The sequence below is a fragment of the Vipera berus genome (genome assembly GCF_964194415.1).
Source record: "Vipera berus genome assembly, chromosome: 2".
Taxonomy (NCBI): Eukaryota; Metazoa; Chordata; class Lepidosauria; order Squamata; family Viperidae; genus Vipera; species Vipera berus.
This window is the reverse complement of record NC_138203.1, coordinates 152,214,539-152,233,842: the sequence shown is the minus strand read 5'-3', so window position 1 is coordinate 152,233,842 and position 19,304 is coordinate 152,214,539. Positions and strand designations below refer to the sequence as shown.

Here is a 19,304-nt window from a genome sequence, read left to right as displayed (position 1 = left end):
TGTCAAAATTAATATATCAGTCTTTGGTCCCTGTTCTGGTCCTTGGTTAATTGCCTGAACCTATTGTTGGGAGGAACTCCCCAGTTCAGGCTCTGCGCAGAGAAGAACAATAGAACGTGAAGCCAGCTATCGGAAAGAGAGGTTTAATCAAGGAGATTAAAGTGGAGTAACAATTCAGCATGAATCCCTGGCTAGCTAGACAGAATGGTCCTCAAACCTTTTTATACCTTTTCTTGGTTTTCAAAACTCATTTCTGATTCATGGGTTTAAAACTGTCATTTCTAAATTTGTTGAACAGTGTCTATTGATGGGTTGATTTCTTTTATCAAGTCTGCCTAGGGAAACGTTAATCTTAGCACCAGGAGGGATCCCGTGTAATTTATTTTATTATTATATACTTCTTAGTGTTTCTATTTTAATCCTATCAATCTTAATTGTTGATAGCCGGTTCTGCATTCCTGTGTTTTAGACTTGATTCAAAAGCAATAAGACTTGATTCTTTGTAGCCTGGTTCTTCCTGTATTTGCCAAGGATTCTCCCTTTGGGGTGAAGGGGGTGGTGGTGTCCTGTTCTCATCACTATCTAGTTCAAGAATCATAGTAATTATATAGTAGATTAAAATTTAATTATTTAAGTGATATATTTATTTCTTGCTCAGGCTTAACTGCAACAGCATCAATACAGAAATTTTATTGGATGGGTTGCACATACTCATTTGTTATTTGATCATACCAAGTGCAAAGTCTGAGAATGCCTGGATTAGTTTTTGGCGACCGGAGCAGAGACGTTGGTGGGGACTGGACAAGGTGGTTGCTTTTCCTTCTGATGTTTGTCAATGAAAGCCTGTATACCTTTTTTGAACAGTGGTTTCACTGCCATAGCAACCCCCATCCTAAAGGGAGTCGCAGCCCCCCCAGACAGAGCAACCAAGGAATCAAAACCCAGGTCTGTGGCCCCCTCTACAGCACGCTCCTTGGCCAAGTCAATGCAGTCATAAGCATAGTAGTATATGCTGGTTGCAAAGTTATATAGAGTGCTGACTCCAGGTATGAACCCCAAAGCGTTGTGTACATTTTGCTCTGTTTCATTTACACACTCTTTTGGTGATGAACGTTGCATTCGTGCATGCCTGTGGCACTGATGAAGCCAGGAATGAGAACCATGCTGTGGCCAGAAGTAGCTGCCATTTCTAAGCACCACTTGGAAGAATCTGCTGCTATTGGTGACCACTCCACCACAAACATTCCCCAAATTGTGACAGGCTGCAGCAGCTGTTGGAAATGATTTGTATTCATGGTACACCTGGCCATGCAAGACAGCTCCATTGACCTGCATCAGGCCTCGGCAGTGCCTAGCTTGTTTCTGGACTAACTGGTCCAAATTGAACTGCAGGGCAGCAAAGCTTGTATTTTCACCTGTAGATTTAGCTGTGTCCAGGACCTTTATCATTGTCAACAGGAGGGCACTTGCATCTTTCTGCCCTAGTTCCTGGTAGAGGTCTAGCCCAAGGGTTTCGGCATGTTGGCTGCAGCTTGCATTTTGCAAGGCAAGAGTCAGGGCAGCTTGAATCAAAATCTGGGCTGGTCGAGGCACACTGTTAAAATGTTCGAGGTTAGCAGGCATTAAGTCGCTGCAAGAAAGCTCCTTTCCAGGCAACTGGATGGAATTAGAAGAGATGGAAGTGAGCAAAGTGCGGAGAGAAGCAAGGCTGGAATCTGAGGCGGAATTTTCAATATTGTTTCTTGAATTAATTGTAGTCACCAAATGCCCTCCCAATCCATGATGCGGCAGGAGGCCAAGGAAAGTCAAGAGCATCAGAGACGGTGATAAATTCATGTCAGCTTCTCTGGGCACTGCTACAATGGGAAGAAATTTATTTGTTAGTTCATTTAAATAATATAGAAAGCCACCCACCCCTGGGCAACATACAAACATTTAAAAAAAACAGCAGTTAAAAACAATAAACCACGATCCTTGAGTTAAATGATACATTCCAATGCTAAAATCCCATCTACAGTAGAAACGAGCCTTATGAAAGACTAATAGGGTTGTGGCCATCCAGGCATAGAAGGCAAAGTTCCTGAGTCCAACGAGATGACATCATTTAATGGAAGGACCTGGAACCTGCGCTATCTGCTAGATTGATGGGACAAGCAGAAACAATAGAAGAATGCCAAGTGGTGGAGGGACAGATTTATAGATAATGACCAGCACATTGAATTGTACCTAAAAGCCTCAGAGTAGTGCTGTTATATGGAAATAGTGAGAGATACCAAAAACTGCTCTCAGTGCTGCTTTCTGGAGCAAAGGCAGCTTCCAAATGCTCTTCACGAGCAGCCATATGTGAAGTATGTTGCAGTAATCCGACTGTAAAAAAAAAAAGACTAAGGGCATTGATTGATGTGAGCAAGGACTTCCAATCTAGAAATGGGAACAATTGATGCACAAGCTGAAGAAGTGCATCCCAGGAAGAATTAGAGATGGAAAAATATCCAAATCATAACCACTCAGCTTGGCAGGGTTGAATCGTGTTCTCCCCTAGGTAGATTATCACAGTCTCCAGGTATTGGAAAGCACTTTGAGAGCATCACTTGGTTGGGGTAGAGATGTAGATATCTCCAGCGTATTGATGATCCTGCACCCCTTACAAATGGATGATCTGACCCAATGGCTTTATGCAGATATCAAATAGGACTGGCAAGAGTTTTTGTCATCCTTAAATTCCTCAGGACAAGAGGCGGTCACTACATTCCTGCAGCTCCAAGCCAATAGAACGTCTCTATGGTGCCCAGATTGGCAATAATGGTTGGCCCCTTTTCCAATTTTGTACCATTGGAACTTGTTCAGGCCAAATTTCCAAGATTGGCCCTTCAAGTCCTAAAATGTGTCTCCAGTGTCACCCTAAGACTAGAGACAGGCCTCATGAAAATGGAGGCTAGAGTGTGGGTGACCATGTTTAACTATGAGTTTAGATTACCCGTTTTTCCCTTTTGTTTTGCCCCACTAAGGGATATGAAGGATAAATTTTAGTCCACATGGAAAAAGTCAATGACAACTAAAACATCATCCTTGTGATGGAATGTAGTCTGGATTCCCAGGAGGAAGAGTGTATTCCAGTGGAGAACTCAGTTCAGATAGATGTGAACTCTCACACTAAAGGTGTGAGAGAAAGAGGGAGAAGATTACTCCTCCCTAATAGTTCCCAGAGTACATGCTTTATGAGGATGGTAGCTTGCTTCAGTTTGCCAAGATTCTGTTCATATGTGAGGAACAAAACAAAACAAAAACCTGCTTGAGAGAATCACCTATCTTTCTTTCTTTGGGGAGCCTGAATTCCTTGAGCTTCTCTCCAGGTCTTCCACTCAGCATGGGATATGATTAGGCCAAAACACTCATTAAACAGTGAGTAGCAGACACAGGCCTAGTCAGGTCTCCAACCATTATTGCCAATGAATCCAACAGATACTTGGCATCCCCTAAGGCCTACTTAACTAATCTTGAGGTATTTAACTATTAGAGGGCCTTTACTCTAGCACATTGATATGCCCTCCCTTCAGCTATCCTTGAAGGTCAATAGAGGAAGATCCCCCACCCAGAGAGACAATGCCCTGTGATTCTCAACTCCCAGAAACAACAAAACGTGTATTTCTCCAAAACCTATATTACAGAGGCATTTGTACCTGCCTCATCTCACCATTATTGCATAAATACCAAGGTCCACAGGACAATTTTACACCTCTCTCCTGCTTTCAGGTACCAACCCTTCTACAACATGTTGCCTGGTTCTGCACAGCAATATTTAAAATCTGTCAGAAAATTTGTGCCATAAACCAGTTTTAATGAAGAGCTAGTTCACTATTCTAGAGTGCTCTATACTGTGATAGGTCTACTTTGCCATGCTCCTTTACTTACATGCTTTTAATGCTCCTACCCCTTCTTTTAGATTGTTCTGGTAGATTTTTTTTAGCTTTTTATATTTACTTTTTCCCATACCATCCCGACCTTCTCTGCTCTCACCTGAATGGAAGGGAAGAGCTTACGGGGCAAATGGTTCCATACCTGCCCACCCCTCTCTCACCCAGGAGAAAAACAATAACAATGCTCCAGAAGACAACCTCTTTGAAAATTCTCACCAAAAACCTCTTAAGCCAAAGAACAAAGGCCCAACTCTGTACGGATACTAATTCTCCAAATAACAAGGGAAGGAAAGTCCTGAAAGTCCTTGTAAATCAGTTTGTTGAGCTGTCATGGCAGTCTGCTAAGATGGACGAAACTAGCATAAAAAAGTGAAGATGACAAAAAGTCCTCTATTGCATGTGGGCAGTCCAATGGCAACCACAGGACTAATCTAGGTGGAACTTGGCTTGATACAGTCAAGTTGCTTCCTAGCCACAGTGAAAATGCAAATTCAATCAATTTCATAAGCTGAATTCAGTTTAAGGGCAGACTTGCACACTCAAGAGACATTAGGCATCTATCTTCATTTAGTTGGCTGAGAACTTACTCTTCCAGGCTATCAGGCTAAAAAGCAGGAGACCATGAGTTCAAGCCATGAAAGATAGCTGAGTGACCTTGGGCCAGTAACACACTAGATTACTGGTTAATAGGGTTGTTGTGGAGAAAATAGAAAGGTATGATGCATATGTTCACTGCCTTCAGTTATTTGTAAAAATAATAAAGGCGGGATATAAATGGATAAAACACTACATTTTCCAAAATAAGGAACCATAATCGTCATGCTCAAGCAATGAACATGGTGCAACCTTTCACAAGATTGTTAATCTACCAATCTAGGGTCACCCATTCTAGGGTCCTCTTACCCTAGGTGAGGGTTGGCCAGCCTTGGTAAGGGATGGCCAGAACATCTACAGAACTCGATTGTGGAAACGGTGGGCTTCCCCCAAATCAGAAGTTAGGATTCAGTTGTCTGACTTGTGCCATAATTCAAACAAAAGACCAAGTTAGTGCAGCAAGAGCCAACTGGCTCACCGCATTTCAGCTGCTTTCTTGCCACTACCAACTATGTTAATGCGCCAGCATGGTTCTACCTTTGATGCTGATCTCCCACTAATGAAACACAGGCTTGACAGCGTGACACATTATTCTTACTTCCAAATTAACCCATTTCTTTGCTCATATTGACACCTATTCTATGCCTTGTCTCCCATTCCTTCCCCCGGGAAAGAGAAACTTACCTGCTTTAGGAGGCAACACAAACAGAAAATGCTTCAGAGTGAACTGAGAACTGATTAAAGTTGGTCTTTATACACCCTTATCTCTGGCAATCAGTCTTATCTGCAAACCTCATTACAACACTCTGTGCCCCTGTAAAGTTCTGGCCTCTTAGTCTTCTGCCAAAGCCCTCAGGGTTACTTGTCTGATTAATACCTATGTTTCATGCAGTTTTCCTTTATTTTATGGTGAATGGGGTAGAAATTCCTGAGTAGCCCACAGGTAGAATCATAACAAGAGGGAGAAACAGGTAATGCTGAGTAATGCATTAAGGGGAGAAAAGAACAGCATATCAGTTGCTTTGTTTGTATAGAACAAACATTTATGTCTACACATCTGGAGTTACAATGGAATGAGCGATGGTCAGCCATCCTGATCTCTAATCCTCTATCAGACATTTTTGGTTAGTTCATTCAGTTAAGAGCCTCTTGTCTGGCCACCCTTCTCTTCCAACCTCTCCCATCTTAAGACTGATGTATCCTACTGTCATTGCATTTACAATTTGGAACCTGAATCGCAACCCATAGTGGCTTAAACTCTGCATCAGAATAATAATCAGAAACAGCAGCAAAGAGGCTGTTGTTTTGTCCTGGCAGCAAAGTTCCATGTGACGTAGCACAGAGCCTTTACAACATCCGACACAGCCTGAAATCTAGACCACCTTTGTTGCTTTAATTAGAGTAACTCTGTTTTAACAAATTAACACCAAAGTGAGCCAATACTTAAAACTGTGGCAGTTTGGTTTATTGATTTATTCATGTGCCTGTGGAGGTCAGCTACAAAAATGAATGTCCCCTTTACCCTGAAGAGGCAAAGGAGTGAGCTTCCCTCCACAAAAAAGAAGCATGGGATATAGGGCATGGGATGGGGAATAGTTTCTTAACTGCAATGCTAATGACAGCACGCATGCTAACTCATAACTGACTTGCCAGTGTTACTGAGAGGAGCTAATTGAACTGGGGGTAAAACAATCCAATTTAAGGAACATAGGTGGGCTTCGAAAAAGGCACAATGCCAGCAACTGCCTCCTCATACTTGTTCCCTAAGTAGGAAATAATGCTCACAATCGCAATAAGGACAAACCCTCCCGCGCCCAAACATACACACTTTGAACCTGAAAATACTAGGAATTACTACAATCACCCTGTTTCTATTGAAAGCAAAAGAGAAATATCAGTAGGAGAATCCTTTACAATATTCTCTCATGTCTGGCGAGCTCCCAAATCTTCTGGCTGTTTTAAGTAGTCACGCACAGGACAAAGGCAGAGAAATCTCATCAGGATATTTTATACTTTATTTTTTAGAATCAATCAATGTTATTATTATTTTTTTTTAAAAAAATCAAAAGTACAACAAAGACGTGCACAAATGTCCACCATTGTTATATATCATCCAGCTGACACTGGGCGGATTTCAGAAGGATAAAATGTAAAAACAACTCTTACCAAAGGAGGCAAGGCAGAAATATCAGAGATGCATGCAAACTGCAACTTTAATATCTCTTGTATCATTATCCCATCACTTATTTTTTTAGCAAGGTTTGGTGATGGTCTACTTCCAGTTCCTTTTTTTTTTTTTTGTTTTGGAGAAGAAATTTCACAAAAGGAAAAAAAGCAGAGGAACGGAAGAAACCAATACTGATGTGTTCAGGTAATTAAGGCAAAATGTGACATATGTGCCCATGATCTCTAAGCCGAACCAGAGACAAAAGAGGCAGATCCACAAACAAACCAAACACTGTGAAAAGCCAGTATGTCACATTTTTGCTTGGCAAACCAGATGGTAAGGGCGATTCTTAGTGACTCTAAGCAAAACGATACTAAGGAATGCCAGGAAAGCAAGGGCAGGCAGGCAGGCAATAACCCGGAGCGGTTTGAAAAGTGACTTATCACATCAGCATTAACAACAACCGCATCTAATCATAGGGCAGAAGTTATGAGCTGTTTACTCTTTTTTTTTTAATTCTACTCCCTTCACATGGGTGATCATGCAGATTTTTATTACTATATAAAAGTTTAGTTTCTGTATTCCTTCCCTAATGTTTTCCCTAGGGATGTTGCTGACTGCTCTCAATCTTGCCCAATCCGGCCCCAAGGCTTGGTTTCACTGGTCATTTTGACATGCTAAGGGAGGTGTCTTCAATTCCCTCCGTCTTCGTCGTCTTCTTCAATTCTCAGGCACTTCCTCTTACTGGAAGGACGTGGTCCATCCTCATCACTGGAATCTGTAGGGCCGAAGTCAAATGTGAAAATAGGGATAGATTAAAAAGTGGTGCTTAGAAATACTTGCTGTCACTTATTCCTATATTCTAAAATCATAAAGCTTATTGAAGGTAAGGCACAGAGCTTCTCTATGGCAGGGCTTTTCAACCTTTTCACCCATTGTACCACTTTTAGGATATGGCAACATCCGAATACCACCAGTCACCTAGCAAGGTGTCAAAAACTTGATGACCAAAAAAAAAAAAGGAAAAAAGTGATGAAGTACAGGTAGTCCTCGACTTACAACAGTTCGCTTAGTGACTGTTCGAAGTTACAATGACACTGAAAAAAGTGCCTCCCAAGCCACAGCCCAGCATATCTGTTGAGGATTGGCAGCAGGGGTGGAGTGGGGGTGTTTGGTTTTTATTCCCCCCGTCTGCTGGATGATTGCGGCAGGTTTTGGTCACTTCACATGACCCTGGGACACTCTGACCGTAATAAATATGAATCAGTTGCCAAGCATCTGTAAATCACAAGACCCTGGAAATGCTGCAACATTTCAGCTGATCAGCGCTTCTTCTGGGCTTAGAAGCTCCAGGATCAGCTCCGAGCTCCAGCTGGAGCCTGGCGCTGATCCTGGAGCTTCCACTGAGCCCTGACAGCCCTGCAGCTCCAGCCGTCTCTCGCTCAGGCTTGTGCGGTGCTGCCACCGGTTCAGCTCATTCCCCTCCCCCAGTACCACTTTTCTAGGATGGTCGCGTACCACCTGCCAAGTGCCAATGTACCACAGGTGGTACCCGTACCACTGGTTGAAAAGCCCTGCTCTATGGAACACAATTCAATCTAGGATTCAACCATGAGAAACTGGAGAGACTAGGCTTCTTAAGAAAGGTATTTCAGGTAGCAAAATGTGTGACTAATTTTGTTCTATCTTTCGAGGCAAAGCTTATGCAAACTTAAAACCAGTGTATGGCTATGTGGACCCAGATAATGCCACTTTCAGCCTCAAGGTCTGATATATCTTAGGCTGACAGATGATCTTCACTCTTTTTGAAAACATCAAGTGAATGACAAATAACACAAATTGGGATTCTCAAGTATGATGCTAATGTACCTGGAAGAAGAGCTGGCAACAGTAGTTCTTAAAAGAATTATTGACATAGAATTATAAACAGAATGTCTTTTATTTATTTTTTAATGTTTTATATTGCTGTTATAAGCCGCCCAGAGTTGCTTGATAGTGACATGGGCTGCATATAAATTTATTAATAAATAAATAAATATCAGGATGTCATTTAGAGCTCAATTATGGCACAGTAAATGTCCTTTTAAACCAGCATTATGTTTGTTCAATCTTAACGAATAGCCAACATTACATTTGTAGCTTGTAGGACTTGGGCACTGTGACAGCAAAATAGGCTATGCATGACTTCAGGTCTTTGTCATGATTTTTGATCTGTCCCATTGTAGTCTGTATTGCATATTGGCTTTATTTTCTAAACAAAATCTGGGTCGGTGACTTGTAACAGTTTGATTTGACACATCACAAAGACTAGAAACAGATGTTTAAAACCCCAGAATTAGAGTCAAGCATACCTTGGCCCTGGTTTTTCTCTTCATCAACCAAGCGGCTTCTTTTAGGGCCCAAAGGATGCTGGATATGCTCTTCTCTGCAAATAGCAAGAAGAAACAGCTTGTCAGGACAAACCAAGAGAGGGGGATCAAGAATACAAATTGCTTGCTACATCCACCAAGCCCATTTCTCTTACACTTTAGTCCTTCCCAGTGCTTTTTTTGTATAAGAAAAAGGTGCCGGAACTCACATGTCATACAACCCACCTTGCCTATCCTACAAGGTTCCATCTAAAAAAGATGCCGGAACTCCGTTCTGAGCGTTCTATGAGAAAAAAAGCCCTGGTCCTTCCATCCTCAGAACATTCTATAGAAAAATTCATTTCTAACAAGTCTCTGCTACCATATTTCCATTTCCCAAGTGCAGACCAGTGTTGAAACCAAAGCTGACTCCAAAGGAAGAGACCACTGAACTGATAACCAATTGATTGTGTGCCATCAAGTTATTTTCAACTCCTGGTGCAGCTAGGCAGATTTTTTTCTCTATGATGATCGATTCCTAACCGGTTCTTTCAAGTCTCCCAAATGGCGCATTCATGTCTACCGTAACTCATAAATGTAAACTATCAGGCCAATGTCACTCCTTAATAATGACTACAAACTTTCACATCTATTCTAGCTGAAAGACCTACATTTTTTTTTTTACAGGATTATATACACGAAGACCCGCGTGGCTTCTCACCTAAAAAGACAACTAAAAGGTAACATAAGGGTAATTTTGAATATAATTGAACATTTACAACAACGTAGTGACAAAGAGGTTGCATTAATTTTTCTGGGCGCAGAAAAAATGTTTTGACAACTTGAACTGGGCCTTTATGATTAAAGCAGTGGAAAAGATGGACTTTGGATCAGGCTTTATACAAGGTCTGGAGTCCATCTATACACTCCAGAAAGCTCAGATTATGGTGAATAGAGATTTGACAAAACCATGTGAAATTTAGAAAGGAACAAGACAGGGGTGTCCTTTTATTATTTATTCTGGTGTTGGAACTGTTAAATAGAGGTATTAGACAAGGCAACAGAGCAAAAGGGCTACAACAGACATGTCAAACTCGTGACATTGCATCACATATCGGAACTTTTTCCCCATTGCTGGCAATGGGGTGGGCGCGGTTTCCTCATGACGTGTCTGGCCCGCGGGAGTTTGATACCCCTGGACTACAAGTTAAAATGCACAATTACAAACTTAGCACATTGGCTGATAACATGGTATTGATTGTGCAAGACCCGCTAAAGACCTTTGAATATGTTATGAGGAAGATCAAAATGTTTGGAGAAATGGCAGGTTTAAAAATTAGTTAATTAAAGATGGCGATATTGCCTAAGAATATAAATGTGGAAGATCAGAAGAAATTGGAATTTAAAACTGGTTTTAAAGTTGTGGAAAAGATACAGTATTTGGGGGTGACTCTTACTGAGGAATAAGGGACGTGGTGGCTCAGTGGATTAGGGCGCTGAGCTTGTCGATCAGATGGTCGGCAGTTTGGTGGGTCGAATCCCGAGTGCCGCGTAACAGAGTGAGCGCCTGTTACTCATCCCAGCTTCTGCCAACCTAGCAGTTCGAAAGCATGTAAAAATGCAAGTAGAAAAATAGGGACCACTACGGTGGGAAGGTAACAGCATTCCGTGCGCCTTTGGCGTCTAGTCATGCCGGCCACATGACCACGGAGACGTCCTCGGACAAGCGCTGGCTCTTCGGCTTTGAAACGGAGATGAGCACCGGCCCCTAGAGTCAGAAACGACTAGCACGCATGTGCGGGGGAACCTTTACATTTACCCTTTACCTTACTGAGGAAAATTCTAAGCTTTACAAAATAATTACATTAAAATATGGAAAGAGATAAAATTGGATTTAAATAGATGGCAAAAATTAATTTGTCATTAATGGGAAGAATTTCAGTAATTAAAATGAATGTTCTACATAGAATGTTATTTCATTAGAGATTCTTCTTTTAAACAGTGGCAGAAAGATATATCTAAATTTATTTGGCAACATAAAACACCAAGGTTTAAATGGGAGCTGGTACAGGATTCTAAAGACAGAGGAGGTTTGGGTTTGCTGGATCTTAAATTATATTACAATGCTGGTTGTCTAGTATGGCTAAAAGATTGGATAACTTTAAAAAATTCAAAGCTGTTAGACCTTGAAGGTTCTGATTTGAGTGGCATGCTTACTTGTGGTTTGACAAAGTAAAAGTTAACTCTGGTTTTTTAAGATTCATGCTATTAGGCAACCGATTGGGCATGTGTGGTGGAAGTACAAAAGAAGATTAGCTGATAATATACCACTTTGGCTATCACCTCACAAAGCACTACATAGAACAGGGATGTATCGGAATGTAAATGTATGATATATAGGGACTTACTGATATTTGGAAAAGAGGGATTCAAGATAAAAGACAAGAGAACAATTACTAAGTGAATGGTTTGTTTGTGATTGGTTTAATTATTATAGTATTTTTGAAAGATTTAAACTGGAGAAAAAAGTTTTGTTTTCACAGGAACAAAATCTGAACTGGATATCAATTTATGTTCTGGAGGTGCCCACTTGATTGCTAAAGAATATAAAATGTTACTCGAAATGTAATTAAAACCCAGGTTCATTTTATCATATGTGGTGGTCTTGTAAATATATGAAAACATACTGGATAAACATAATTATTATAATAAAGAAAATATTTAAGATACAAATATTAATGAAACCTGAAGCTTTTCTTTTAGGTATTATGGACAAACCAATTGAAAAACAATTTGGGGTTCTATTCCTTCACATGGTGACTGCTGCGAAAATCATACCTACCAAGCACTGGAAAGAAAGAGATGCTGACTATTGAAGAATGGATTTAAAAATTAACTAAATTAGCAGAGATGGCAAAATTAACAGCTTTGATTAGAAATAATGGACTAGACCAGGGGTGTCAAACTCAAATTTCATTGAGGGCCGCATCAGCATTGCGGTTGCCCTCAGGGGGGCGGCTAGGCGTGGCCAGGATGGGCGTGGCCTACTGGGTGGGCATGGCTAGAGTGCGTATGGCCTACTGGGTGGGCGTGGCTAAAGTGCGTATGGCCTACTGGGTGGGCGTGGCCAGCTCTACATCGTTCGCATCAAGGGTACCTATGGGACCCTGGGCAGGAGTGGGACAGATCTGAGGGTCTCTGGCAGAAGGAGGGTCTCTGGGCCAGGGCCAAGGCAGTGGGGGCCGTTCCCTCACTGTTTCCAGGATGGCTTCGCGGGCCACATGAAACCACTTCGCGGGCCGGATCTGGCCCCTGGGCCTTGTGTTTGACATGTCTGGACTAGACAGTTTTATAAGAGACTGGAAGCTGTTGTGGATTTTCTACATGTTAAATACAAGAACAGATGGTTAACACAGGGATTTGAAGATTAGTGTAATATTTAGTTTAACATGTTGACTTAAAAGGGGAAGAGATTTTTTTTTCCAGCATCCAGCCACGGTGGATTCTATATTTAATGCTAAATTTACTTGGTATTTGGGACAGCTTTTTTCCTTTTGTGCACACCATTTTTTCTTTTTTGTTGTTGTTGAATATACGTCTTTTTAATTTTGTTTGGTTTTGTTTGTTCTTCTGTTTTATACTTTATCTTTTATGATAAAACTAAATATAGTTAAAAATTAAAAATCTAGTGTAGCACATCTGTAGGTTTTCAAGGCCACTGGCTGATCATTACATGGCAGAGTTATATATAGCTGAGTTACATGCTCAGTTCAGTAGTTCTTGACTTACGACCACAATTGAGCCTAACGTTTGTGTTATTAAGCGAGACATTTCTCATATGTATGAACCAGTTGCCAAGCATCTGAATTTTGATCACATGACCATCGGGATGCTATAACAGTCATAAGTGGGGAAAAACAGTCATAGGTCACTTTTTTCAGTGACGTAACTTTGAATGGTCACTAAATGAAAATTGAGGAGTGACTGTATTGGGCAACAGGTCAAAATCTCACAGCCAAAGAGGAATCCCTTTCTTGTAACTGCTCAGGATGTAGTCACTTTCCAGCTGTTGGTTAGAATTGTGGGATGGGCTGAGGATCCTGTCTCTACAAAGTGGATATGTAATTCTGAGTTTGAGGGGCAGCCCTGCCCAGTTCCAAGATCCCCTAGAAATAGGGGGAAAAACAAAGCTTTGGAAAAAGCAGGTCATAGTTGTCTCAAAGGTGGGTTTTTCCCCCCAAAAGGCAACTGGACAGTTTTTTTCCTTGAGGAAGAAGAAAACCTTTTGCTTCTCATGCAAGAAGCTCCATCAGTTTCAGCAGGAAAGCTTTGGCAAGAAATAAATACTAACAAAAACTCAAGAACATTCAATTATGAGTGATTTCTTCTTGCCTATCCAGCAACTATTTACTCTGAAATATGTAAGACTGCTTTAACCCTTCCTGTCACTTTCTTTCTTCTGCAAGACATTTTCCCCTCATTCTGAACTTCTCTTCCTATCTCTCTGTTCTTACACCCAATACTCACGTTTCTGCTTTCAGCCCTCTTGGCTCCATTCCTTCAGGATGATCTTCTTCTGAATGATCTTCTGAAATCAACAAGAGGAAGTAAGCACATCAACTGGGAAAGGCCAAAGTACCTCAGGAAAAGGCTGGACCAATTTAGTATTAATGCTGGGCAGAGTAATTCATCTTTGATGCTCTCTGTCTGTTTGGGTAAGAAACATCAAGCATTTCTTATGGCACCGAAACATTCGGTTATAGCAAACAGTCAACCATTTACAATATTCTTTCTTATGGCTGCAGAAAAATCTCACAACAAGAATGGATGTAACAAGAGTATCATAGTTAGGAAACGTGGAGAAACACCACCTCCCCCTTTTAGGCTACTTGCACATCAAAATACTTTGTACTACTAGAGAGACGAACAAACAGAACTGTTTATCAGTTTGTGATTCACTCTGCTTAATCTGTATTTTTTAATAAGTAGGACTTTTTAACTGGGGTTTTATTGCAAGGTCTATATAATCTTTTTAATTGATTTTAAGTTTTGTAATTGTTTGTATTGTTTTTTTTAAAGAAAACCTTGTGAACCGCCCTGAGTCCTATGGGAGACGGGTGGTATATAAATTGAATAAATAAATAAATAAATAAAATCATTGACTGCTTGTGTTCCCATCAGCCACATGCTTGCCAGCCTTCTATGATGCAGAATGAAAATATATCAAGCCACCATACATGTCTGGGGGTTTGTTTGACAGCTAAGCAGGCCCAGGAATACGCCACATCCCAATGTGAGATTTCCAAGCTGAGAATGAGGACCAGAAATCTAGTTTGAACTATGTGCCTGTGGGTGGGATTTGGCAAAAGTTTTCCTGAATAGGAAAATGGGATAGTATTAGAAGACAGCAACCTATTTCCTACAGTCATGTGTTTTTTGAGAAACGAAAGTTAGCAAACACCACTCCATACTAAAAATGTTTTTGAGACAGCAGGGGAATGTCAAGATGACCTGAAAAGTAAACTGGGCAAGAGATCAGCAGTAGTGAGAAAATGTTTCGGGTTTGATTTTGCAACAAGAGCTGACCTTCAGTGTTAATATGTAACCCTTTTTTGTCTACTGCTTATTGAAGTTATAGATACCTAAATACAAAAACAAATAATTCAAACCAAGTATGCACAATTACAAAGGCAGGGACAGACAAAACGGCAGCGTATAAAGATACACCATCTTACAATTGTTCCTGTATATCACTGTATTCCAGGGATGGGCAACTTTTTATCTTATTGGTGAAGGTCTTCTGAGGATGACTAAGATCTGGTAGTGATATCAGCAAATGAGACCAGGCCAACGTTCTTTTTCCTTCGGGCCTTTTGTGAGAATGGATGGGTTGCTTAAACTCAAAAGGGAGGTGCTTATCAGAAGCTTATAGTACAATTGGGGGGGCAGGGGAGAGGGGAAGAGATGGTATAGAATTAAATAATTAAAAATAAAAAATGTACTTCTCAGAATTGGAACCTGCGTGAAATTCAGCAGTATGAACCCGGGGATGGGGGATGTTAGATGGAAGCCAGCTGCCACACACAGTTTGCCCATCTGACTTGGTGATGTATCAATAAATGATTCCAAACCCTTTTAAATTTCCCTTCTCTTTACACAGAACTTACCAGCTTCCTGTTCTTGAGTCTCCCCCTCCATTTCTTCCGAAGCAATGAAAGCAGCCATGTGGCGTAATTGTTCTCGGTTGAGTTTAGCAGGGATGCGCCAGAAGGATTCCTGCAAGAAAAACAAAGGCAAAGAGGGATCATTCCTGGCCAGGAAATTACAACCTGCATCTGCTACTGTTTTTTTTTATTCCCTTGCAAATATTTTACCACACCACTACTAAAATCAAACTTTAAGTTTTAATTTAACATTCTTAATTTTTTACTCTTTTTAATTCTGTTCCTAATATTGCTTTAACTATGTCTCTTTTTGTGGTTTTTATTCATAAACCACCCAGAGTCATTGGGATGAAGATGGACGGTGTAGAAATATGATCAATTAAATAAACTGCAAATGAGAACAGTTAAATTCACATCAGCCTAAAGGAAAGAATATCATCACTAGAAAATGTCATTGGAGGTCCAAATGAGAAAGAATAGATACAGTGGTACCTCGGTACTCGTCATTAACTGGTTCCAGGAAGCCCAACAAGCACCAAAAATGACGAGCACTAACAAATTTATCCATAAGGATGACCCTTTGTTTTGACTGGAAAGGATAGCGATTCAGGAGGCAACTGACATTGACAAGTTCTAGCTTGCGCGTCAAGTACCAACTTAGGCTACTGCTAAGTTTGTAAAGCCGCCCTGAGTCTTCAGAGAAGGGCGGGATATAAATGGAATTAAAAATAAAAAATAAAAATAAATAAATAAAAACGAGTACTAGGACATTTTTGTGTCAAAATGCACTGAGTACCAAATTCGACATATTTCACAGCAGTCGACTATCAAGGTATGACTCTACTAGGATAAAGAGCTAACTGCTCACAGAACATATACAGTAATAAAGATGTTACCAGCCATTTTAGTGTAAAAAATGGAAATTGCTGAATTACCCTATTATGAAGGTGAGATCAGTATATAGCAAGACCCTATAACCCCAACCATTTTGGTCCCGTGGACTGGCAGTGGCGGGGCTTCAGCAGTTTCGGCTGCGGTAGGGGAATGGTTTTGTGCGCACAACCTAAACCCTGCGCATGTGCAACTGAAGCTTCGCACACTTGCCTGCCACTTCGGCGGCCAGGTTCCAACGGGCCACGGCCCGGTAGTGGGCTGTGGCCCAGGGGTTTGGAACCCCTTCTGTAAGTATTTGAAAATGTTGTTCTTTGGAACTGAGGAAGAAAGATTGGTAAGTTATTCTCTTTTGCTTTTTCCAGCATCTAGTTCTATATATATTTCAACACATGCAAAAGAGTTTCTCTCAACAGAAACTGATATACAGTTAAACCCAATTGAAAATATGATTGCATCAAAATAATCTAAGAAATTCCTCTCTACTGAGCTCTGTAGTTTATCGATTTAATAAAGAAGAATATTAATGGTCAATAAATGGAAGATCTATCAAGCAGATGAAATCTTTCAAATATTTAGGCATTTACTTTGGTTCTCTACCAGCTGGGGCACTCAAGCAAGGGAACTAACTATACAGGCCGAAGGAGTATTTCTAGCAATTACAAAATTTGCAAACTGGCCTGGGAATAATTTTGTCCTAGTTGCTATTAAGCTATTCAAATCCAAAGTTCTGGGTATGCTGCTTTATGAAGCCCAGATGTGTGTCTTCAAACTAAGTTTCTGAACACAATAATGTGCATCTCCCCTTTAATCTCTAATGTTGCATCACCGTTAGAACTGGGTTTACAGCCTACGCAAGACTATGCCACTTTAGATGACGGCCAAGGGGAATCTTCTGACGGAACCTCCTTGGTTCATCTGATTCTGAATGACAGTTTTGTATCCACTTGAAAAGCCAAACTGAACAAAACCCAATATACTGTAGTTTGTCAATAACAGGTCTACTTATTTTAGGCCTTGATAAAATCTTAGCAGATCTTAAATGGAAGGCCTGGGACACATACTTAATAAGGCAGGGGTCAAGTCTCCCATCTTAGAAAAATTACCCCATCTTTCCTATTTTTTTAAGATCATGCATGCTCCATATAGGCAGCCTTTTTTTTCTGACCCAAATTGATAACACTACTTTCAGTGACAACTGAAAGATATTTCAACCTCCCATGTGAAAATCATATTGGTATATATATTCAGATATGGAGATTGAATCAACACGCACTATGTTCTATTACAATATCCACTTTAAACATACTGCATAACAGCATTTATACAAAAGTTTAATTTCCCTCATAATGAAGAGGTCGTTGCTTTCCTTGTGGCATAATATTTAGGCAAAAAAAACAGAGGTGGGAAAAAAAACCCTGAGTTTTCCCATTTAGAAAAAATAATACAAATAACACAACTGTTTCATGCCATGATAGACATTTCCTATAGTCTCTCCCTTTAAATTGGGAATGCCCAACCTTCCTTGGGCTGAGGGATTCATTCCAAAAATGAAAGGGGCCAAGACAAATAATTGTCTGATTTAAATTAAATTAAATTAATTAATTATGTGTCACATGATTATTCCCTTTATGTTTCATTTTTCCTTATATATCAGAAGAGATACTATTCTCTCTCAGCCCAACCCATTCACATGGTTGTTGGGGGGAAAATAGGAAGATGGAGTTATGTTTGCCACCATGAGTTAATTATAAAAATACTAAAAGCAGCATAATTTTTTTTTTAAAAAAATAGTGCAACTTTTGGAAGCATCTAAGATTTACACTGAAGGCACAGAGAGGTCAGCTGTAGTCCCTCACATCAAAATCCTCACCTGCTCATTGGCTGGGGATCGCACCCCCAACTTCCACAACAGTTTCTGGAAATTTTTGTGCTCCATGGCATCCTCACTTTCTTCAGTCAAAGGCACCAAAGGAACAGCCTGGGCACATCCTGGGGAAACAAAAATCTATCCAGCTATAACTAGAACAAGTGAAGATTGCCCTTCTCTGTGCTGAACTTGGGATAAGCAGTTCTTTCCTGCAAAGAAAACTAGTGCGTAGACCTGAGCATTACTTTATGAAGATTGGCTTAATTAGTAATATGAAATAGCAAACTTTTCATGCTGGATGTAGGAATGACACTTCCCAAATGGACTAGTGTAGAATACTCTACATGGGCCTGCCATGGAAAAGTATCCAAAAGCTTCAGCTGGTGCAAAATGCGACAGCTCAGGAAATTATGAGCTTCCCTAAATGGACACATGTTATACCTCTGCTCTGTGAGCTGCATTGGTTGCCAGTTTGCTACCAGGTCCAATTCAAGGTGCTGGTTTTGACGCTATTTGGCACTGGGCCCAGATTATCTGAGGGACCACCTTCTCCCTATTACAGTGACCTGTCCCATGAGATCTGGCAGGAGAGGCATGCTGTGCTTAGATCTGTGAAAGAGTTCCATCTGAAGGGACCTAAGAGGTGAGCCTCTTCTGGAATATCTTTGCTCCTGAAGTGAGGCTATCCCCAGCCCTTATGGCCTTCCAGAAAGCCTTCAAAATGTGCTTCTTTCAGCAAGTCTGGGGATCTCTTGATAATAGGGAAGCCTGCATGCTGATGGCATTGTATGTAAAATCCTCCCTCTCGTGATTTCATTTTATCTCCTCTTATTGCTTTAATGCGTTTGTAAAATGTTTTAATTCCTGGTTTTATGGTCAGAGTCACTTTTGAGTGAAAGGGGCAGCCATGTAAATTTGTCAAATAAATAAATATGACAACCCAGTTTGTTTCTATTTACCATCCTCTCCTCGGGCAGCAGCTGTTCTGTTCAAGCAGTTTTGAACCCAGAGCAAGGGGCCAGCAAAACCTGTGGGGCGAAATTGCATGGGAAAATGAGCAAGCCCAGAGATGCAAGCAAACAGCTAAATAAATAAATAAATAAATAAATAAATAAATAAATAAATAAATAATAATAATAATAATAATAATAATAACAACAACAACAACAACAACAACAATAATACAGGCTCAATGATCTAATCTTACAAGATGCCCCAATTACATACTGACTTCAGGATATCAGACCCCTTTGCACAAATATAATCACACAAATTGAAAATCCCTCTTCCCCCTTCTGATATCCATCCGCAGTCCTCCTATATCAAAGATTCACATTATCGTATTCCTGAAGG

The 19,304-nt window shown here is 40.6% G+C and overlaps 2 protein-coding genes across 2 annotated transcripts in view; both read right to left on the bottom strand.

Annotated features, from left to right (window-relative positions):
• Window positions 1-621: 621 nt before the first annotated feature.
• Window positions 622-6,498, bottom strand: APOF (apolipoprotein F). The gene is made up of 2 exons (XM_081321430.1): window positions 6,376-6,498; window positions 622-1,856 (listed from the first exon to the last, which is right to left on the bottom strand). The coding sequence occupies exon 2, from the start codon at window positions 1,834-1,836 to the stop codon at window positions 760-762; it is 1,077 nt and encodes a 358-aa protein (XP_081177556.1). The 5' UTR covers window positions 1,837-1,856; window positions 6,376-6,498; the 3' UTR covers window positions 622-759.
• Window positions 6,499-6,508: 10 nt separating this feature from the next.
• TIMELESS (timeless circadian regulator) overlaps window positions 6,509-19,304 on the bottom strand; it is a 63,755-nt gene continuing 50,959 nt past the window's right edge. The window contains exons 25-30 of the mRNA XM_081321425.1: window positions 18,911-18,979; window positions 17,955-18,073; window positions 15,194-15,302; window positions 13,554-13,614; window positions 9,030-9,103; window positions 6,509-7,456 (exon numbers count right to left, since the gene is read on the bottom strand). Of these exons, the coding sequence (XP_081177551.1) occupies window positions 7,371-7,456; window positions 9,030-9,103; window positions 13,554-13,614; window positions 15,194-15,302; window positions 17,955-18,073; window positions 18,911-18,979 (518 nt within the window). The 3' untranslated portion in view covers window positions 6,509-7,370. The remainder of the gene's footprint in view (window positions 7,457-9,029; window positions 9,104-13,553; window positions 13,615-15,193; window positions 15,303-17,954; window positions 18,074-18,910; window positions 18,980-19,304) is intronic.

Coding starts and splice junctions, on each gene's coding strand:
- APOF (XM_081321430.1), bottom strand. CDS start 1,836: ATGAATTTATCACCGTCTCTGATGCTCTTGACTTTCCTTGGCCTCCTG.